General features: G+C 39.8%; 1 protein-coding gene across 2 annotated transcripts; it reads left to right on the forward strand.

Moving 5' to 3' along the window:
• Positions 1 to 2,864: 2,864 nt before the first annotated feature.
• On the forward strand, positions 2,865 to 23,097 carry SESN3 (sestrin 3). Of its 2 annotated transcripts, none has more exons than XM_019530307.1 (9): positions 2,865 to 2,961; positions 6,080 to 6,277; positions 7,997 to 8,179; positions 9,528 to 9,764; positions 11,509 to 11,656; positions 14,890 to 15,005; positions 19,656 to 19,846; positions 20,380 to 20,524; positions 21,957 to 23,097. In XM_019530307.1, the coding sequence occupies exons 2-9, from the start codon at positions 6,083 to 6,085 to the stop codon at positions 22,041 to 22,043; spliced, it is 1,302 nt and encodes a 433-aa protein (XP_019385852.1). In that variant the 5' UTR covers positions 2,865 to 2,961; positions 6,080 to 6,082; the 3' UTR covers positions 22,044 to 23,097. The 2 variants fall into 2 exon arrangements, with proteins under 2 accessions (XP_019385852.1, XP_019385853.1); XM_019530308.1 differs by lacking the exon at positions 2,865 to 2,961 and adding an exon at positions 4,592 to 5,098.
• Positions 23,098 to 23,471: the final 374 nt, after the last annotated feature.

Here is a 23,471-nt window from a genome sequence, read left to right on the forward strand (position 1 = left end):
GGACTGCATTTTACATAATCAGCTCCTATTATTTTTTAAAAGGTGTGTACGTTCTTCATTTTTCTCTTCTCTAGGTCCCATCAGAACTTCTTTGTGTATCGTCAGATTTTCAATTAACATTTTTCCTGCATAATCTGCACTGCTCTTGCATGGTTTCTCAGGGTCTAAAAAGTAACACAAGCAGAATAACACAAGTTCTAGTGCTGGGACGTGGTTCTAGTGCTTTCACAATCTTGTGCAGCAGTCTGCTGAAAATACTAGAGTTTATGGTAAGCTCAGAACAGTAGTTATGTACCAGCTTGACTGTCGTACTTAATCAAACTCTTCTCTAGAATCATTATGGGCATTTAAGGATCGTTTGTACAGTCTGAGACTTCTGCATTAGGAGAACAGAATATTTAGAGTGAAAATCTGAACCTGGCACTGATGTATAACTTGCTATAAAAGCACCCACCATTAACAGGTAATTGGAGACATGCATTCTTGTTTTTGAGAGAGTAAGATCTGGATGGATACAAGCTATGTGAGGAACCCCTCAGTATGTCTGAGAGGGTGTGAGGTTTTGAGGGAGGAACTATACACTTTGATTAGAGAACAAATTCTCTTGTTTTACCTATGATGCAAGAAATAATGGATATCTACAGATCTAAGACCACCTCCATCATCAGAAGCTATTTGGTAAAACTTGTGCAAACCTTTTGAGAGAGAATATTTGTGTATGTTAAATGTGTGTAGGGTTTCTTTCTTCATAAATGTTAGTTGACTAACCTAAATTGGATTTACTGGTTCATTCTTAGGAAGATTAAGTTCCTTATGAATTACAAATAATAGGATTCATGTAATGTAACCTACATATAGCATCCCATAGGGAATGTACAAATGGATAGTCACCTATTTGTAACTTCTGTGCTCCTGTACTATCCATTAGTTGATTTTCCATAGAGATAGCATTTGGGTTGTAACTCTCTTGATTCAGCTCCACTCATAGTTAGTGAAAAGACTCTCGCTTAGGTGGAACTATATTGAGATCCATAAGGTTTTTTTTTCTTTCTTTTTTTTATAAATCACAGTCCAGTTCTTTTCTTTTTAAAGAAAGCATGAGTGCTCAATGCTGCTCATCTGTCTCATGTAGTAAATATAGTCTGGTCAGAGGAAATTTAATATGAAGTTTTTTAGGACCTGGCTCTTAGCTTAGCTTAGTTTTAGGTCTTGTGGACTTTGTATCATATGTATGGTTCTAGTGTCCATAGTGGACAAATTTAGGGCAAGATATGAGGTTGGTGAGAAACAGCAGCATCAGACGCCCATGATATGACAAAATAGGGTCCAAGGTGGTTGTTAACTTAGTGAGTGACATGAACATGAGTTAGGGTGTTAGGTCTATGTTTTGTCACGGTTGTCAGTAGTTTCATGAAGTGTTTAGATTATGGTTTGGATAGGGATAATCTTGCCTCAGGCAGGGAGTTGGACTAGATGACCTCTGGAGGTCTCTTGCAAGCTCTGTTTCTCTGTGACTGTTGCGTGCTAAAGGAGTCGGGCAATGGCCAGCAGGATTATCAGTAATCCATATTGTTTTAGGCATAGCAGCATGGGCAAATAAGATCAAGACATTCACACCAGAGCATAGTCTAAATCAGGGGTGGGCGAAATGCGGCCCCTGGGGCGCCTAAAAAAACTTAGAAAATTAATATTTATCTGCCCCTGGCTGCCTTGTCATGTGGCCCTTGATGGCTTGCCGAAACTACGTAAGTGTCCCTCCGCCTGAAATAATTGGCTGCCCCTGGTCTTCTCAGCGTATCTGAACCTGCTGTCTACCTCTTCTGTGGTCCAACTATTCCCTCCCCTTTTGAATAGTGCCAGCATCAGGCTGCTCTGTACATGCCAGTTCTGGCATAGGAAGCATCAGAACTAGATTTCCCTGGTCTCAAGCCTAGATTCGGATGTGGGGAGCAGCCTGGTTCCAAGAACAATTTGTAGGGGAGGGAGCATTAACAGCCAGCTGCTCTTGTGGTCCACCAGTAAGACTCACTGGTCTACACTGTATGATCAGCATACACCTTCACAGCAGACAACTTTTACCAAAAGATATTTTTCTAGCTCGTTGCATACTATTTGAGTTAACAGGAGAATTATGTGGGCAGAATAACAGGATGTCTGAACAGCTACTGTGATTAGGGCAGTCTCTGAGTTTGGTGTTTTGTACAGGTAATTGACTGGGCAGGGAATTCATTTCCAACCTATTAGAAAGATAACAAGCATAGGCTAAACTTTGGGTTCTCTTCTAAATTTGATCCACCTCAACTAAGCCACCTTCATCGGAGGACTGAGGTACAACTGTTTGACTACAAGTTCTTAAATCATTCTAGTTGCAATCTGTGTGGTAACAGTCTTATGAAAAGGCTGTTTGACACCTACAAAACCTTTCTAATCTTCAAAGTGCTTAGATATTATACAACCAGATTCTAATACTAGGAGAAATGGGATAGAGTCATGTCAGAAGCGTGGCTTTGTCTGTGTATATCTTATGTGCATGTTAAATCTAGAAGAACTTCCTTCTGGGTTGGGTACTTTTGTATACTTGTATCAGCAGTGTGCCAGAAGTGTGTGCACCATTAGCACACATCCTTCCCTTGATCTAAACAGCAGTAAAAATTATACTTGTTTTGTCATGGACCAAGCTGCAAGCAGTTTATTAGAGCAGAGTTAAAAGATTGTTCTATTTAATTCACGTGATATGGTGTGATAGCTTTATCTGTTTAACAATCTGTAAAACATGCAAGCAGTCTTTTAAAAAGTAACCACGTCAAGACCTGTAATATCTAATCTTGGATGATAAAGTGAATTAATGTTATCCTTGATAATTCTGATAGAAGTGCCTGACTCTTTTTTTTGCAGGAAAAAAGAATCCAAGTTTCTCAGCCTTTAACAAGAGGACCAAGTGCCTTTATACCAGAGAATGAAGTAAGTTTGTAAGCTTAAAATAACCACAAGTTTTAAAATGAAAATGTTTGGGGCCAGAGTTCATTGTTCATGTGGGCAGTGAGTGCTACTTTAGATCACAGAAAGTCCCGTTTTGTCTGGGGGTGATTCTGGAAAGCAGTTACTGCAAAGATCAGATTTTATGCCTCCGTGAGCCAGTCGGTTTGCTATTTAATACAAATGGCACCCCCAACTTGTCTGCACGTGCCACTGCTAGTTACAGGTTGCCACATGTGTTTATAAGTGGCATGGGCAGCCCGTGAGGCTCACTGCTAGCCGAACTTACTGAGGATACAAGGGCTTTTACTAATTTCATACAGGAATCTGAGGCTAAAATAGTTTAAATTGTCTGTTAAGGAGGAAAAAAACCCCAGCCATCTGAGAGACGAGGAGGGTTCTAGTTAAGAAAGCTCTATTGATATACAGGAGAAAGTATGATAAGAAACCTAACCATGTAGATTTTAAGATAGCTGCATAATGAAATTACTGTACCAACAGAAGTCCAGTCAGGCACAAGTCATTCTGGCAGTCATTATTCCATATGCTTGGCTGCAGTCTCTTTCAAAATAGTGGAATGAATATTGGAATAAACTTCTTAGCATATCAAAAACTACAAGAAATGAGTAACATTATGACACAATTTGCTAGACAGATTTTTTGCTTTTGGTGATGGAGTTGTTGGCAACATTTCTAGTGACAGTCTGGAAAGCCCCAGCTCAAATCCAGTGTGGGCCTGGCTGCTTCTACCTGCTCTCTGGCCACAGCATGGGCAAAACCCACCCCCAGCCACCAGAACACTGATGGAGCCCCCTAGCTCGGCAGGCTAGATCTGATTCAGCCCCAGAAGTGGGTGAAGGGGAATGTATTGAATTACAGTTGCAAATCAGGTATTTGATATATTTCATTCAGATGCTCTGTGATAGATTATTATGATGAAAGTTGAAAAATAAAGGCAGGTAGGGAAAAAGGTGCGAGACAAACATGAATGAGAAGATGTCTGCTAAGATTTTGAAAGGGGAATAAACAGCACACTAACAAAATTCACAGATGATACTAATGTTGGAAGAAGTACAGATACCTGTAAGGACAAGAGAGTAGTATAAATGGAATTATACAGGCAAGAAATATAGTTCAAGAAGTCCACCTGGAAAATACAAGCTAACATATTTGGTCGAATTACCCAAATATTTAATGTGGCGATAAATGAGGGAAACAGTAATGCTTAAAGGGTTAGTGTAATTCTTTCGCTGTATATGGAAGGGGCAGCAGCATATGACCTATTCCTTTCTCAACAGAGCCAGTCTAATTGCACCTGAAATACTCTTCTCAGTTCTGAGCAGTTTGTGGCTGCTAGCAGCCATTCAAAAAACAAAAGAAAAACCTATGCTTTACCACAAGAAGTGATGCATTACTTCAACCCAGCTCTGCAGCATTTGTATAAATCGGGTGCTTCAGTAGGGCTTTTTGGTGCTTTTTTATCTAATAGCTGATTCAATCAGCTATTAGATAAAAGCGCCAACCAAGCCCCACTAAAGCACCCAAAATATACAGACATTTGGGCAAGCCAGATCTGACTAACGCACTGCCTCTTCTGGGCATGAACTGGGCTGGGCGTGGGAACGTGCCAAATGTAAAATAAAGCACCGCTTTTTTGTTTGCTTTTTTGAATAACTTCACGCAGCCTTTTACAAGATAGAGACACTAAGAAACTGGATAAAATTCAGAAAAGATTAGCAAAAATCACCCAGGAACTGAAGGGACTGAAATAAAGGAAATACTGAGATGAATATGTACCTGAAGAATCCGTAGAAAACCGAAGTAGACCTAAGTCTATAAGTAGTAGTTGAACTGTTTAATAACTGAGTAGTGAAGGAATGTTATTTAGAATGAGTCAGGGGGATATAAGATGGACCAATGGCATGAAATTAAGAACAGATGTAATGTGAAAATCAGAGTAAAGCTTGTTGGAAGGCCTTTGTCTTAGTAGAAGTCATTAAGAAAGGAATTACAGAGAAGAATTCTACCTGAGGTAATTGATTGGACTGGGTAATTACATGACCATACAAGTCTCCTCCATTTCTGCCTTCTCATCCAACATGGAACACCGGGAAATCTCGAGGTAAAAAGTGAAGATGCAGTAACTCATTCAGGCTCATTATTTATTTTCAATGACATTTTATCAGAGCAGTATTTTGATTCTCCATTTACAAGCTAACATGACATTGAGTATTTGCTGCAATTTTATACCTTAATTTGTGATACATTAGTTGGAATGGGAAGGAAGGTTGTGGTAGTTTTAATGATAAACCAGCTACCTAAGATTCTGCTGGAGGGGAGTTAAAGTGTAACTCGGGTTTTCTAGTCTTTTGCTTGTAATCTTTTATTTATTTTTAAACAATTAACATGGTTAGACTGAGTGTCCTTGGAGATAATATTAGCTAATAGCTGCTAATATTTTTGTTCAGGCTTGTATTTCAAGAGCTGCTGGCTTTGTCTTCTGTTTTTTTTTAATACTGTGTTATTTCATCTAGTATCCCAGGAACAGAATTTGCTGGAATAATTAAACAATACCTTTAGTTTTAAAAAAAGCTTTATGCTCCTACTTTTAAAAACTGCTTGAATATTATGGGGAAATAACACTTGATCTCTCTAACCATACAGACATAAAACTAGTAAATGCCAGTCCACTTCTCTGCTTTGTATATATAACCAGGCTATGCTCCATTATTAACTTTGAAGTAACATTTAGAGGGGTGGTATGTGTTTGTGTGGATTCATTGACTTCTACAAATTTATCTTGATTTGTACCAGCTCAAAATCTTACTTTTAGAATGACTTACTGAAAAATGTCCTTGATCATCTTGGCTGAATATTAAAGTAGCAGACTGAGTATACAGGACTCAGTTTTCTGTATACTAGTGATTTCTTATTGGTTTTGTCAAGTAGTGTCTGCCTGTTTATATGTCTGACCACTCCAAAGCGTATGGAAGTTGGAAATGTATGTGTGCGCATATATATATGTGCACCATGAAAATGTTTGAATCCAGGTTTATATGAGGAAAAAACATCTTTCCTAGTTTCTCTGCTTTGTTTTCAAAAGGTTATGCAAGCAAATGGCATAGATGAACGTACAAACCTTATCGTGGAAGAATACTCAACATCTGGTCGCCTGGACAACATCACACAGGTCATGAGTTTACACACTCAGTACTTGGAGTCTTTCCTCCGCAGCCAGTTTTATATGTTGCGTATGGATGGACCCCTTCCTTTGCCCTATAGGCACTACATTGCTATAATGGTATGTACCAAGACATGCTGTTTCCATTCTCATTCTCTTACCTGCTTGACTGCCCTTGAACGGTCTCATTTACAGAGTGAGCTTACCTTGGCTCCCTTCTGAGGGAAGAAGCCTGACCACTAACTCAGTCCTTTTCTGTGTGGAGTTGGAGTTCCTGCCACTTGATAATTTACACTAGCTTACATGTCACACACATGTCCATAAGTGAAATTTCACGGGCAGTGTTTAAAACAATGGCACCGTAAACCTGATTGTTTTGGGTAATTGCCCTGTTTCATCCAAGGAAAACTAATTAAATTGATTCTTATTGAAGAACTGGTCTTAATTGTGTACAAATACCGTATTTACTTGAATACAAGAAAATTTTTTTCCATCCAGTTGGTATGGGGGGAAAAAAAAGCCCCTTGTCTTACCATATACAAGGAAATCTCACTAAATACATTGTCTTTCGTTAAACTCCTGCCAAAAACAGCAAGTACTTAACAATGGAAACCAACTATGAAGGTGATTTAAATGCAGCCAACACTGAGCATGACTATAAAACATAGGGCCTATGTTGGGCAAACCCAAAAGGGTAGGTTGGCACAGCCCATCTGAATAAAACATATAGTAGTGCCTATTAAGAGCAGTCCCCCTTGCTACTGACACTTGAAGTCATGGGGAGCCACTGCAATGCATACATTTTACTTCCTCTTCACTCCCACAATTGAGCTGTGCCTTTCTTTAACATTTCCAGTGATTCCTGCTTCTTCACCAGTCTTAAATGCCTGGCAAGCATCACAAAACTGGGCCTCAAACAGTTCACCCAGAATCCCTCTGTCACCCCCTCTCTCAGCCTGGCACATATGATTGATGTGGCCCCGTTCTCCAGGAGGTGAAGCCAGACCAGGTTGCCCTGTGCCTCTGCAGATAAATTTTTGGAGGATCCCAGGACTTGTAAAAAGAACACCCAATTCCAGTCATGAGTGAGAGCTAATCATCACATAGATTCTTTATTGGGAGTATCTGGAATATACCTCCCTCCCCCTTGCTGAGCTATGGGATCACCATGACTTGAAATGCTGTTGCCTTTTGGCTTTGGATTAATGCCATGCATAGTTTGTACTTTATATAAGTAGGTACAAAAGTGTTGCTTGAAAACATCTTTTTGGAGTACCTGTGCTAAAACTTGCAGCAACTTTAAAAAAAAAATGGTAACATGCATCAATTCTGGATGAGCTAAATGCATGGGTACTTCATGCACATTTCTACAGCCAAGATTAATTTCAGGGCTGTTATTTTCAAATCTGCTCATCATTTCTATATGCTCAGAAAAAGCAGGGTCTGATAGTAAGGGGAGAGGAAAGAAGCTGCCATGGGAAAATGAGGTGAAACAAAGCAAAGGGGCTACTTGATTCTCCCCTCCCCACCCCCAAGTTATTTTCCTCGCTATAGCAGTGGGAAGAAGAGAAATTCAAGGCAAACCTCCAATAATTATATTCTATACCTGGAAATTATAACAAATTTATAAATTTTTCATATATAGAATGTAATTATTTGGAGGTAGTCTTATAATCAGGATAGTCTTCTATTTGAGTCAATACCATATTTTATAGTCTAACCTTTCACAATATGAAGATATTTTCATCTTGTGTGTACATCTCTCCTCAAGGTAAAACAAAATCAATCTGTACTTTAAATGTGGTGTTGTATTATCTGTGCTTCTCTTAACTATTTTAGGCTGCTGCCAGACATCAGTGTTCCTACCTAATAAATATGCACGTTGATGAGTTTCTGAAGACTGGTGGGATTGCAGAATGGTTAAATGGAGTGGAATATATACCACAAAGACTGAAAAACCTGAATGAAATAAACAAACTTCTTGCACACCGGCCCTGGCTAATCACAAAAGAGCACATTCAGGTACCTATCAGAAAGTATCTAGCATTAGCAGTATGTACCTAGTTAGGGCCTAGAACATTTCTTGTTAATCTAGAAATCTCCATCTATAGAAGAAATTCTGATTTCTGATGCAGATAGTAATATGGGTGACTGAATGAGTATGGCTTTCCAGTAGTGGGCAAGTCTACATGTGCATTAATGTGCATTAAATCTAGTAATTCTGTACACCTATACATGAGTGCGGAGGCTGCTCCAACCCTCTGGAATTCCAGTACACTGGAGCAGACTTGGTTTAATTACCACCCAATTACCATGCTCCAGCAGCCTCCTGCATCTTGTGTATCAGTGTCCCTGCTCTTAAAAATGGTCGTGGGGGTACTTGAACTAAAAGTCATGGAATGAGCTTTAGTTCAAGTGCTCATGCCACCAATTTTAAGTGCTGGGACACTTATACAGGAGATGTGGCAGCACTTTAATTAGAGCAGTGCTTTAATTAGAGCAGCATGTAAAAGTGCCCTCCACCATGAGGTACTAGGAAAATGCACATTAGCCTGTCTTAATGCGCATTAACTAAAGAGCATGGCTTTTACGTGACACTTAACATGCATTAGGCTATTTCAAAGTGCATTAACTATATAGCAATTTTTTACTGATGCTTTAATGTGCATTAAAATAAGCTAATGCACGTAAGTGCATCTATAGACATGCCCAGTGTGGTCAAAAGGTTTATAAATACCTGTCCTTCTGTAGGCAGAATATAAAAGAAGAATTTTCTGCTATAAATTGAAGGCAGTTAGAACACAGCCTTCTTATTGTTGTTTAATAGAATGTCAGATTAAGGCAGTTTTGAGAGAGGGTGTGTTTTTTTTGCGTCTTTTAAGTTAAGTGCAAGGAGCACTTGTACTGCAAGAGCTGCTTATTCTTTCTGATTTCATATTTATGCTTTTTTTTCCTGTAGTTATACTTATGTTGGGAGAACATCATATGTCCACATTGTCTGTTCTTACCGTTTTCCTTCCTGGGGTTCCCCTTAGCTATATTTCTCTGCTGGTATTACCTTGGCAGATCCTTTGCAATTCACCAGAGACCAGATAAGAGTTTTGTTTTATTATGTTAGAGGCAAGTAACTATGTAAATATTTCTGTAAAGCCTTTTTTTCCCCTAAAGATGGTCATTTAATATGGAGAGCTCAAAATAAGACAGTATTGCTGGCCTTGGTGCTGGGAGGGGGTACTTCTGGTAAAAGGAAGCTAGATGTTAATTTCACTTAATGTAAATGTTACCATATGTAATGTAAATATAAATTATTTGTACTCCTGTGTTCATCCCTAAAGCCCGTATATTTACACCTTATTTGTTCTTATTTCAGAAACTTGTCAAGACTGGGGAAAATAATTGGTCTCTTCCTGAACTGGTGCATGCTGTGGTCCTGTTGGCACATTACCATGCCTTGGCGAGTTTTGTCTTTGGTAGTGGCATTAATCCCGAGAGAGATCCAGATGCCTCTAATGGGGTCAGACTTATAGCAGTCAACAACTTCTGTGTCTGTGATCTTGCCAATGACAACAATATAGAGAATGCATCCCTCAGAAGTAGCAGCTTTGGGGTTAGTGTTGCAAGAGAATTCTGTTGCTTGTCTCCGAGGAATTTGCTAATGCAAAGTACACACATTCTTTCTTGTTTGAACTTCAGTGTAGTGTGGCTTTTGTCTCTACTACTGCAGTGCCAGGGAAATGGTGGTATAAAAAGTTTTAACTTTAGTTTGCAATGTAACAGATTTCAAAATTGACTAATTCTTACTGCAGTCTTGAATTCAGATGAGTTTTAATGGTTATTCTTCCATAAACTCCTGACACTAAGGCCTCTTTACAGTACAAAGCTGAAAACCCTAGATTTCAAATAGCATAAACTACTGTTTTTAACTCCAGAGGTTCTTAAGATGGTGGGTGCTAAAATTTTGATATCAGAGGGCACCTACACACGTGCAGTGAGGCTGCTCTAATGCGCTGTACTTACTGAGCATTGTAATGGTGACAGGGATGCTTTTAAGTAAAGTTCGTTTGACAAGCTTTAGTTAAAGTGCCTCCACTGCCATTTTTCAGTATGGGGACGATGATGCACGTAACGCTCTAGGCACTTTAATTAGAGTGGCTCTCAGAGCCACTCTAATTGAAGCACCCACATACATGCTCCCAGAGTACATGTATAAACACCCAGAGTTGGTAAATTGTAAATTGGTGATCTGAATTGTCACTGTGAGCTCTGTGATACTAGAAAAGGCCAGTATTTGAAACAACCTTTTGTAGACGAGGAATCAGTAAAACTCTTCACCATAATTCTGATTAAACTCCCAGAGAGAATTTTGACTAATAATTAGTTAACTATATTGTGTAGCAAATTCCCAGGTTTACAGGTCTTACTTTGTAATCCTTTGAAGAGGTCATTTTGTTCTGCTGGACCATCCCTCTTCTTTTTTGGTGGAGAGCTCAGTAGATTTCCATAGTAAAATATTTTGTGAGTAACAGACTTATATATAGCAAGGTAGGATTTGTTTATGCATGGTCTGAATGAGAAATGCAGTAGGCTTTAGGTAGGTTTGTGCCTACAATATGTGGTACTCATTTTCACTTTTGCCTTGTAACATATTCTCTTTAATATGGAAAAGCAAGTAGTTTGGGCCAATAAGAATGACATTAAAATAGAAGATAAAACTAACTTTATTGTCTTAGGTTCTGTTTCTTGATCTCACTCTTTAGATCAGGGCGTGGCAACCTGTAGGCTGGATTTGGCCCACAGAGCTGGGGCTTCAACAGCCTTCAGCAGCAGCGGGCTTTACCTGCTCCATGCAACCAGGTGCTGGAGAAGCTTTGCTTGTGCCATACCACAGCCAGGTAGTGGGGTGAAGGAGCTGGCAGCTGGGTCCTAGTGCTGACCTAGCTGACACCTGAACTGAGCCGTTCTGGCCCACTGCTGGAGAATATTGAGCATAGCTTTCAGCAGTAGGAGAATAAGAAAAGTCAATTTTAATGTTAACAGTTATTATTGAAGTACATGTCAGTGTTCATGTAGGAAATTAGCATCCTTCTTGAGCATTCAGAATGCTGGAATGTATATTAAATAGGGTTTTTTCCCCTTTTTAAAGCAGTGGACACATTTCTCAGTTACTCTTGTCTTCTGAAAGTTTTTAAAAATGTTGAATCTTTTGAAGTGCCGTCACATGATACAAGTCTATACTGTATTGTATTATCATGGATGCAAATGACTTGAGAATATTATGTGTGAGTTAAAACCTTAAATAGCATTTATGCAATTTAATTTCTAATCTTCCAGAATATCTTTGTGTTTTGCAGATGGTAGATTCTTTAAGTGAGCTGGAGGCCTTAATGGAAAGAATGAAGCGCCTGCAAAAAGACAGAGAGGATGAAGAGGCTACTCAGGAAGAGATGACAACTCGTTTTGAACAGGAAAAGAAAGAGAGTCTTCTTGTAGTTACTGGAGGTACTTCACACTCTGCCTGGCCTCTGAGTCTTGCTTCATTGTATCTAGAATTCTTACTCCAATTCAGTTCACTAAGACAGGGGTCAGCAACCTACAGGCTGTGGGCTGGATTTGGCTTGCAAAAAGACTGGATCTGCCCCATGGCAGCTTGGTGAATTGGCAGTATGCTTCAGCCAGGGCAGCAGAGGAAGTGTTCCAGAATGTTTCCCAGGTGCATTCTGTATCCCTTCCACAACATTTGCCGATCACTTTGCAGCCCACAAAAGGGACAGGACAAACAGAAACTTGTGGGGACAGAAGGTTTCCAACCCCCAAATTAATTAGTAGCAGTTCCTTTAATCTTAATGGAATGGTAAAGATGATTCCTATCCGATTTAAAGCCAAGAAATCGCAAATGTCAAAATTATTAGGAAGTCAGTCTGTTTCAGGAAGAAATTCAAAACAGTCTCCTGCAGAAACTGCTGTTTCATGCTGCTTTAGTCGTATGAATTCTAGTTCACTTTTGTAGAAATGTTGAAGAGTAGACTTCTACAACACTTTGAAGAAGCTTGATTCTTCTGGAAATGTTTGTATTAATACCCTTGGAAACAGAAGGGTATATCCAAGGGATATGTTTACAACAAGCTGCAGCTTCTTGTTGTCCTTCATCTGAGTAGCTAGTCCCAGTTCCATCTCCGCCTTGGCCTTCCTGACCGCCCCCCTGCAGCCACGAGCAAACGCAGTATAGTCCTCCCTGGTGATGGCCCTCCCTTCCATTGGGTGTACACCTCCTTTTTACCTAGAAGACATTCCCGTATGCTTTTGGTGAGCCATGGGGGTTTTGCGCCCTCCTGCTCCCTTTGGTCCGTGTTGGGATTAGCTCCCTTTGGGCTTGGAGAATCGTCTCCTCAAGGAACGACCACTCTTCTTGGACACCTGGCTCCCTTCCCCTCCAGGACTTCAATGCCTCCCCTGACTATTCTTACCTTATTGAAATCTGCCCTCCTGATGTCCAGGGCTGCCGCCTTGCTGCAGGCCTTTGCCACCTTGTGCTGGTTGGTGAATTCCAGCAGGCGATGATCGCTCTCACCCAGATATGTAGCCAAGATGTGTAGCTTAGTGGTTATTTCTTTTTTTTTCTTTTTAAAGAGATTTAATGGGTATTGATCTATGAGACTCCCTTGGTTTTCCTGGAATACTATAATATTGTCAAGGTGCATCTTATAGCTACAGGGAGAAGCCAGTGGAAAAACGGAACTTCAGAGCGAGTTAAATCAAATTTGGTCCTTCAGAATGCAAAACTGTACCTACCTAATTTGGTTGCGGTAGCTGTTGGTGTGCCAGGAGACAGGAAGGAACTCAGTCTCTCTTATTGGAAATCCACAGAGATCATCTTTTTTGTTCTTTGAAAACATACCATATAAAAGCCCCTAAAAGAATATTGTTGTACTATATGGTTACATTGTTTCCTATTTAGATCTAAAAACACCTGTCTGCTCGCAGGATGTAATTCTCATTGATTCAAAAAGATTATTTTAATTTCTACAATTGTAGTCAAACTCTCTTGTCTATCTGTTGTAGACTGTTGTTACTCCTTACCATAGTATCCCAGCACCTTCAAAGTAAAATCAGTAATGGTATAAAAACTTAAATGGTCCTTATGGAATATTGTTAAACTTGTACTTTCTTTTGTTAAAACTGCTTTGGGTAGGGTTTTTTCTCTTCTGGGTGGGTGTGGATGTGTGGAGTTTTTTTGGTAGGTGGGTGCGGGGTGGCTTACATATTTCTTTACCCCATAAAACTCAGGCTGACTGCATCTAGTTTCAGCAAGTTGGACCTCTTTTTAAATCTTCAGGGAAGATTACCTACAGCAGATGCCATGCAAGTTTCTTCTCCCACACAGTTATGTTTTGATTGGTTAATGAGGCAGAGAGCATGATAAAGTATCTCTGTGATTCTTGGATTAACGGATTTTTAAGGCGCTAACAGTAGACATATGGCAACTTTTCTGTCAATGCACATGGAAGTGAGCCAGGGTTATAATATGAGGGTCAAATGCAGTCAGCTATGTAGTAATCAAGTCCTGTAAAGGTAGTTACACAATCAAGCCACCTGCTTGTTAAGAGGAGAAAGACTGATTCCTGAGAGAGAACCGGTACTTGCTTAGTGACACATTGTTGAAGCTCTTCACAGATGCTTAGTTACTGCAGCTGTTGGTATAATTTCAGCCTTTCTTTCAGTCAGTTCTTTGCTTTCATATAGTCTTGAATTGATATTTACAAGCCAAGTATTGTATATCTCTTCAAACTTAATTTATTGCTTTTTGATTGCTCATTCTGCACTATAAAAAAGAAAAAAAGCTGATAGATGTCAACACAACAGGCCCTCTGGGTAGTTTAGCTTGTCAGGGGGACATTTTTATTTTTTGTGCTGTTCACCAGTGTCTTATTGTACAAGCTTTACTTCACCATATCAAAGGAGTGACCTATTCTGGTGGGAAGCAGGTCAGTAAGTATACTGACCTGTGTCCAACACTGGTCATATATGTTTTATGTCTCTCAAGCTCCATGAAGCTGCTCTACCAGCATGCTAATAGTAAAAAAACATGAACCTGACTGAGTGCTATGGGTTGTAGTTTACTATTGCATGTAGTAAAAACTACTGTGTATACTCTGTTCAGTCCTGCTGGTCTTGTTACCCAACATGCCACATCTATAATTGTCAGTTCTAATCTCAAATTCATTTTGAGTTTCCCTTAACTTTACTACATTGATTCATGCCTTCTTTTTTCATAACAGCCCAGAAAGTTGCATAGGGTCACTTTTTTTTAAGATATCTACCTTTTTGCATCCAAGCTGAGGCCAAGCCCTTTCATTTCTTGCTTCATGTCCCCAGAATTCATCCTCTGTTCTGTATTCCAGCCACCATAAAGAATATAAGCAGAAGGGAAGGGGGGGAAATTAAAATCTAGACTCCTTGCTTGCAGAGATAAGAATGCTACTGAAACTCTTATTCAAAGTAAATCAATCTACCAAAATGTTTAAACCTTATAAATGTACACAAGCAAAATACCATAAACTAAATGAAAATTTACTGGCATTCTGACAGTTCTATCTCTTCTCAAAGACCTTGTCCTGCTACTTTATATTATTTTATATTTTCTGTACAATTCTATGTCGGAGTGGAGGTTGGGAGGTAGTAGTGGTCTCCCTGATATGTCTGTTCTCAACACAGTATTTTGCTGTCCTTACCAGCATTTGATGATGAGATGGTATCCATGGATGTGTCCCGCTACATTGAAGATCCTGGTTTTGGGTACAAAGACTTTGCCAGACGGGGAGAAGAACACCTGCCAACATTCCGGGCTCAGGTACTTAAATGCATTTATTTTAGTAACTTCAGTCGAGGAGAATTTTTACATTCCTCAGCACCAGAGAAAATAAAATTGAGAAGCATTTGTGGCAGGATATCCTTGTTACGTGCCTGTGTTCATGTGGAGGATCAAAGAGATTATTGCTACTTATGGTATGTATTTCTAGTGGTTTTTGTATGATCAGTTTTTAAATATCCTGGGCCTTTCCTCCCCTACTATTGTCAGCCAGAGGCCAAGGACTGATAAGCTTTCATTTGTCTTATGCCTTTCCAGAACAAGTCTGTGGAACTTGCTAAATAGGTCCAGGGTTGGAGTGTTGTTGTAGCCATATGGTCCAGGAAATGTATGAGAGGCAAGGATTCTTTGTGGGGAAGGGCACTTGATGCCCAAAAGTTTACCAACAGCTCTTCCAGCTATACAGTTGGTCCAATAAAAGGTATCACAAAGCCTCTTTGCCTCATGTTCTAAGTTTGTAAATCTGTTTTATAAAAGTAAAGAGCTCAAAGACCTGCCTTCCTTTTCCTCCAAATATTAAAATCTTGTACTTGATGAGGCCCAGGAAATTGCAACACTTGATTTCTTCAGCAGGAAGTCTTCTTGTCTCAAAGATTAATGCTGTTAGCACATGCTGTACATACAATGTGTCACATTTTTAAGTGTCCTCTGCTCTGAAAGACTGTCTGAGAGTTTCCCCAGACTTAAACTTTTCAAAAAAATAAAGATCTTAATTGTGTGACCTTAGCCATTTTGAAGCCTTTAGCTAAGCATAGTATTTCTTTTGAGCTGGAGAAAGGATTCACTTCTTCATCATGCAACATAGTTTGGTTCTAATCTTTGCCTGGGGTTCCTAAACATCCCTTAATACAAATAGAGAAATCATAGCAAGAAAGGCTGTAGGTAGAATAAATTGCTGATTAATAATGTCAGCTTGCCTTCATGGGACTCCTAATATAAATGAATAGCAAATCATGGTAAAACAAATCTTAAACCAGGTCAAAATGTTTCCAGAAAAAGCAAAGTAGGTGCAGTGCTAGCAAAGTAGGTGCAATGTTAAAGGAAAATTCCATGGTTATAGAATGATCTCAGCTGCAGTAAAGGAGATGCACCATCCCTGTCAGCAGATGTATTTAGCTCTATACTAATGTTAGCTGATCAGGACAAATTATTCCTGGACTCTTTCATATACTTTAGGATAGACTAAACTACACTTTGGGGTTGATTAAGTAAGCAGTGTGTCAGTAATCCCTGAACACTGCCAAAAGGTTTGCATTTTAAAGTTGGCTTCTGTAGGGTCAAAATCGTACTGACTTTTCTAGGAGCCATAGGTTCTTTGGAGAAAAGGCTAATAATTGTCATTGGCTTGGTACAATATTACCTGCATGTAGAATTGTTCCAAAGAGCTTTACAGAAGGTTATGATGAAATCAAAGGTCAAGATCTTATTCTGCTAAGTTTTTATATATAAATAACAGAATCCCTGCCTGAGACTCCTTTAAATTTTAAGCAGTGGCAGGTCAATATGATGCTGCTTGAACACCACAGACTGAATCTTTCAAACTACCTCTTGGATCCGTCCTTTTTGTTGTTTTCCAAGTAATGTCTGTAAGCAACAGCCTTTCTACTTCCCAGTGCTTCTGTTCTATCTCAGAAATGGCTGCTTTGGAAAGCTATAGATAATACGGTATTTATTCATAGATTCATAGATTATAGAGTTGGAAGGGACCCCAAATGATCATTGTGTCTGACCCCCTGCCCCCCAGTAGGAAAGAGGATCAAGGTCAGATGACCCCAGCCAGGTGCCTGTCTAGCTTCCTCTTGAAGGCCTCCAAGTTAGGTGATAGTACCACCTCTCTTGGCAGCCTATTACAGATTCTGGCCACCCTTACTGTGAAAAATTTCTTTCTAATGTCTAATCTGAATCTACTCTCCACTAGTTTGTACACATTATGCCTAGTTACTCCTAGGGGTTCCCTAGTAAATAGCGCATCTCCAATTCTTTGTTGTCCTCCCTTGATAAACTTATAGGCGGCTACAAGGTCTCCCTTCAGATGTCTCTTGTGAAGGCTGAAGAGATCCAGATCCCTCAACCACCCTTCGTAGGGTCTTGCACAGAGGCCACTAATCATGTGAATGGCCCTCCTCCTCCAGATTCTCTGCATCCTTCTTAAAGTGCGGCATCCAAAACTGGACACAGTACTCCAAGTGCAGTCTGACCAATGCGACATAGAGGGGGAGCATCACTTCCCTTGATCTGTTGGTCTTGCATCTGCTAATGCACGATAAGGTGTGATTGGCTTTGTTAATGGCTTTGTTACACTGCTGGCTCATGTTCATCCTGGAGTCAACAATGACTCCAAGATCCCTCTCAGCTGCTGAGAAGGTCATCCTCCAACCCACTGGTGTGCTGGAGATTCCTCCTCCCTAGGTGGAGTACCTTGCATTTGTCTTTGTTGAATTGCATCCTGTTTTGTTCTGCCCATTGATCCAACCTGTCCAGCTTGGCCTGTATGTTCTCCCTGCCCTCCGGTGTGTTAACTTTGCCCGGTGTGTTAACTTCGTATCATCTGCAGATGTGGACAGGAAGCTCTCCACACCCTCATCCAAACCGCCGATGAAGATATTAAATAACACCAGTCCAAGGAATGAACCCTGTAGGATACCGCTTGCCTACCTCCTTCCAGGTCAAAAATGACCCATCCACCACCACTCTCTGGGTGCAGTCCCTAAGCCAGTTGGCCACCCACCTGACTGTAAGCATCCACTCCAGAGCCTGCTAGCTTCCTTATGAGAATAGGATGCGAAACTGTATCAAAGGCCTTCTTAAAGTCCAGGTAGATGATATCTGCCTCAGCTCCTGTCTCAAGGCAGTGTGTGACCTAGCCATAAAAGGCTATAAGGTTTGTCAGGCAGGATCTACCTATTTCCTTTTAATCCTTTCTCTTGTGTCTTAACTGCAGCTTCTGTTCTGCGCCATCAAGCAGTGGAGCATGCTGAAATGCCAGCTTTTCAGACCCGTGCTTATTTCTTTTCAGCATCATTTCCCCTGCTGGGCCTTCACAAATTCACTCTTTAATGATTTTTTCCAGTGTTTTCCCAAAGGTATAGAGGTAAGACTGACTGGCCTAAAGTTACCCAGGTCATCCCTTCTACCCTTCTTAAAAATGGGCACTACATTGGCTCTTTTCCAGTCCTTGGGGACCTGGTCGGAGCACCATGAGTGCACAAACAGCCATGTCAGCAGCTCAGCTATGACACTGGCCACTTCCTTCACCTGTGGATGGAATTGACTGACTTGTACCCATCCAGCCTGTCCAAGTGCTCCGTAACTAAGTCAGCACAAACCACTGGGGGTTTGTGCTGACTTAGTGCATAAACTGAACACCAAAATAGAATATATGCCTACTTTTTTGCAAAATAGAATTAAATAAAAAGGATTTTCCAAGAATTGTCTGCATAGAGCAGGGACAGATCCTAATTTTCAGGTGACTTACCTTCCCTTCTTTGCTTAACCAAAGCTGAAATTCTAGCTGCTATCGAAGAATAGTCTCCATAGATAGATCTACGATTCTGAAAAGAGCTAAAGAGTCGCCAAGGCTGTGAAATAGGAGAAGAGAGACTAGGTTTGCAGATGGTATGAAGGAGGGAGAGGGAACTTGAAAAGCTCAGTATAATCAACAGATGTAGAGTCTGTCAATGCTCTCTGCCGCTTGAACAATGAGGTAGGAAAAGTCTGGGATGGTGCAGGCAGGATGCGTGTTTAAAACCCTCCCCAATCAGAGCATCCTGCCAGGGCCTGACCATGCTTCCCCTCAGCTCAGCACTATGGAAGGGAAGGGAGGGAGGGCTGCTTTAGCACCCCTTCCCCTCCCCCCCAACCCCTTCCTCACCCCTGCTTCTAGCCTGAGCCACTGCAGGCATCTGCTTACATTTTTGGAATGAAAAGGGAATACATTTCCACCTCCAAATTGGTTCAAGTTCCGCAGGTTAAACTAACCTGCAAAGATTGAATCAACTCAGCTTTTTAAAAGTCTGTCCCTGGGCCAGATGCTCAGCTATTCCATCTGGATGCCTGTGCAGCTCCCAGATCAGTATGCTGGCTATTGTAAGTCCAGTCCTAAAATGCCTGACTCTTCCTTCTGTGTTTCCATAGCGAACTTTTAGAGCCTAGTTCAGGACTGTAGGTTCCACTATGGAGGGTTGGTGCTTGGAAGTTAGATGTCTTGTAACGCTGAGAGCACATCTACATGTGTGCCATTAGTCATTTAGTACTTGCTTAAGCAAGTAAGCAGCATTACTGCTCAGACCCAATGCTGCACAGGTTTTTTCCCCACACTATAGCACAGTAGCATCAGCATCACAGTTTGTGCCCACAGACGCGAAGTCACTGTAGCAATGCGCTACAGTGACAGCATCTCATGTAGACTTCCTCTGAATGTCTTAACACTTAAGTTCTTTTGTTCTGCATCCTGTGACTAAACCTGACTTTATCAGGGAACATACGCTGATTAAAATCCGTAAGTTGATGAATTAATAACAGAATGCTGCTTTTTTTTTTCTATTCTGTCTCTCAGTCTTCACCATAGGGAGAAACAAATGAGAGAGTCACCATTTTGTAGTCTTATATCACATGTTTCTTTTGTTCATTTAGGACTATACCTGGGAAAATCATGGCTTCTCTCTTGTGAACAGACTTTATTCTGATATTGGGCATCTCCTGGATGAGAAGTTTCGGATGGTCTACAACCTCACTTACAACACTATGGCTACACATGAAGATGTTGACACAACAATGTTACGAAGAGCTTTATTTAACTATGTTCACTGTATGTATGGAATCAGGTATGTAACAAACTTCTTTTTACTAGTGAGTATGTTTTAAAGCTGGTAAGTACAGTATGTACATCGGAAAAGAAGTTATTAGATTTTGATCACATGTAGAGCAGTGCTTTAGAATTGGTGTTTATGCTCAGAAAATAAATGTAGTGCCTATGTTTTGGAATACCAGTGGATTTGATACAAAATGTGGTGTATTTGTAGGGTTCTTAGTGTAACTTAATTGTTTTCTACATTTAGACAAAATGTAGCTGTTCAGTGGATCAAGTAATAAGCTTACAGTTCACACAGAAATCTGTCTTCCCTCCCCTTGTCATCTTTCCCTCCTTCCCAAAACTTCAGACAAAAGTTTTCCCTTTTTCAGAGAGAGGAAAAAGTTAATGCCATGCTCTTAAAGCTTTTAGAAGGTCAGTTGCCTTTGTTCTAGTCTGAGTCGAGATTGCTTGTAATTTCTGAATTTAAAAGCTGGTAAAAAGAAATTTGACATTTTCAAAGGTGTATTCAGAAGAGAGAGACTAGGTCTGCCTTCCTTTGTTTAGGTATGATGACTATGATTATGGAGAAGTTAATCAGTTACTTGAACGCAGTCTGAAGGTTTACATTAAGACAGTGACCTGCTACCCAGAGAGAACTACCAAGCGCATGTATGATAGTTACTGGCGTCAATTCAAGCACTCAGAGAAGGTGAGTCTTTCATAGCCAAACATTTCACCAGAAACCCCTGTCATGTAAACGGGGGAAGATGAGGAGGAGCCTCGCAAAGAGATGTGTATCTGAGAAAGTTAAACTTTTTAACAGTAAAGTTAATTCTCTAAACTTTTCTTTAAGTACTGTACAGCATGACCACATAAGTTAGTTAATTGGATGTTAAATGCCACTGTTGAGAGAACGTTTTCTCAGTGATCAGATCATGGACGTTAGAGACTTCTGAATGAAACTGAACCAGCAAGAATGAATATAGAAAAATTATCGGACTGGAATTGCTAACATAGTCAACTGTTCTGAAACTTTTAGACTCTTCAAGTGAGTTCATTATTTACATCATGTACATTGTGCTGTTTGCAGTCAGTACAGGATGTTGGCATTTGTAAAGCTATTAATTAAACAGGTTAATACCTCTCTCCCTTTTAATATAAACTGCATATAACCTCTTCTTTCATGAAATATCATGAATGTGCCCATGGCCATTGTGTTTGGTTTTAATAAACAAAGACTTTTATAGGTATTAGCATAAAATAAAGCCCAGCTTCTGTCCTTTCTATAATCTGCATGCTCATATGACCACTAATGTGCATGTCTTCAGTCATGAAATTTTGAACTTTGATGTAAATGAGCTTTCCTGAGGTCCAGTAGCAAACTAGGATAAAGCTGCTATTTGGTCTTCTTTTAAGTGCTAGAAAAGCCAAGCTGGTCACTACATGGATGAGGGCCGTAGTATATAAGGGGTGCCTAGGAATTGCAGGGTACCTGCAAGGTAAGTGGTTTTTGCACAGATGCCCATGCATAATGTTGGGTAACATTGTGCTGCACCTTTCCAAGGCATTTGCATAGCCTGGCCTTGACACCAGTGACTTAGGTACTGATGTATACATTTTTGGTTAGGTAGATACCCTTTTTATATTTTTTTTTTTTTTTTTTTTTAACCTGGCTCAGTGTTCCTTGCAATAGCTTCCTAATTGCACTTTAGTAACAGATTTGGCTGCTGTTCCTGTATTTTATGGTAAGTTGCATGTGGATTTGTTATATTAGACTACCTGGAAGCAACAGAAATGTAGTCTTCCAAGTCATGGTGGAAAGGTTTTCTGTCATGATCATCATTGCTGTACAATGTTGATTTGCTGTTGCTTCTGTTAATGCAACAGAAGATGGAAGATTACTTAAAGCTGTGATTATGACCAGTTACCTGGGACCCCAGAATGTCAAACAAAATCGACATACTAGATATCTGGAGAGGACCTGGTAGCCCTTCAGTTGTGTAGGCTGCAGAAATGTAGCTGTTACTTTTTCGGGCATAAATCTTGAGGCAATTGGACAATTAAATAGTCTTGAATAAATATTGCTTGAGAAATTTGAAGCCAAGTAACTATATTTCTTAACTTTCATTTTTTTTAAACAGGTCCATGTAAATCTGCTATTAATGGAAGCACGTATGCAAGCAGAACTTCTATATGCCCTTCGTGCCATAACTCGTCATCTGACCTGAAGCATTTGTAGGGAGAGGGCCGAGAAGTACTTAACAATATGTAAAGACCTTTTGAAATAGATACACACCAGAAGCTGTTTGTGATGTAGCATCAGGTTATTCAATTCTCTAGTGTCAAAGTTTAGCCGTGTTTTTGGCGGCTGTAATGTGCAATGACGTGTTTTTATTTTCTTGATGCTTAACATTACTAATGATAGCAAAAATAACACTGAGGAGCACTAGTCCTACATTATTTTTTTCTGGTTGGATTTCTGGACACTGGTCAAAATCCTGAAAACAGGTTGTTTTACTTTAGCGCTTTGTTTTACTCACAGAAACAAAGCACTTGCATCTTGATTTTTTGTTTCAAGCAATCAGTTTTCAGATTAATGGAATCCAGCAATGGATCTTTTTTGAATGTTCTGAAAAATCTTAATACTGTGTCATAAATCTAGTAGAGAGAAGCATGCGCTGTGTTAAATGAATTGCCCACTGGATTCTTGGTTGTTTCCTGGAGACTGTTTATCAGGCACTGTTTTTACTACAGCAGTTGAAGGTGATGTGAAATGTGATTCAAACGTTGTCCATACTTTTAATGTGAAATTAATCATGATAAATTCCACAGCATGCTACTGAAATGCAAAGTTCAGCTTCTTTCCTCTTTCCAAAAAAGAGGTTTCACAATTAATTTGAGCTGTATATATTATGTTCCAATCATGCATAGCAATCTTCTTACTGAGTCACCCTCTGTCAAATTCTTTACGTTATCTGTTCTCATCATAACATTGCTTGCAATTCCCTTAGTTGGCACCTGTATACTTAATACACAGACTGACCAAAAATTTGTATTTGTGCTCTCCTTTGTCCAGTGCTTGTTTTAAAGTATGGAAAGCAAAGGAAGACTAACATAATTGTTTTCTTTTCCTATTGGATGTATAGAAATTTATTACCCATAATTTCTTTCATAGTGTGAATGTGTTAATATTCAAGTTAAAAAATTGTGTTTCTATGCATTAATGTGAGTGAACAAAAGAAAAGTGCAATATTTAAAAAGAAAGCAAGCTTTTCCCTGTTACATCACTACTAAAGTGTCCTTTCTTTGAACAGCCGTAAAGAAATATTTAAAACCAAATTCCTTTATGGTCTGAGGCTTAGCATTTTTGCTCCAGCTTGTACAGCTTGAAGCAATCTGATATTTAGATGCCAAAGCACCCCACAAATAAAGCCAATTTGGACAACTGGTAACTTTGGGGAAGGGAAGAAGTAAGCTGCCAAAAATGTCACATTTCTGCATTATTTTGTTACATAACTAGATTAATTTTAAGAGCACAAAATTTCAGTGTTTATAGCTTTACTTTGTATTATGTTTAATGACCAGTGAAGTGCCTAAAGAGATTCATAAATTTACCCAGTAGGAAACAATTGTCACTGCTAAATCTTTTTTTTTTG

The sequence above is a fragment of the Crocodylus porosus genome, unplaced genomic scaffold (genome assembly GCF_001723895.1).
Source record: "Crocodylus porosus isolate Cpor-Errol unplaced genomic scaffold, CroPor_comp1, whole genome shotgun sequence".
NCBI lineage: Eukaryota > Metazoa > Chordata > Crocodylia > Crocodylidae > Crocodylus > Crocodylus porosus.

Excerpts from the sequence above, each read along its gene's own strand:
- SESN3 (XM_019530307.1), top strand. The coding sequence starts at position 6,083 with ATGCAAGCAAATGGCATAGATGAACGTACAAACCTTATCGTGGAAGAA. Across the intron at positions 9,765-11,508 it reads TCAGAAGTAGCAGCTTTGGG|ATGGTAGATTCTTTAAGTGA; the intron begins GTTAGTGTTGCA and ends TGTGTTTTGCAG. Across the intron at positions 19,847-20,379 it reads CACTGTATGTATGGAATCAG|GTATGATGACTATGATTATG; the intron begins GTATGTAACAAA and ends TCCTTTGTTTAG.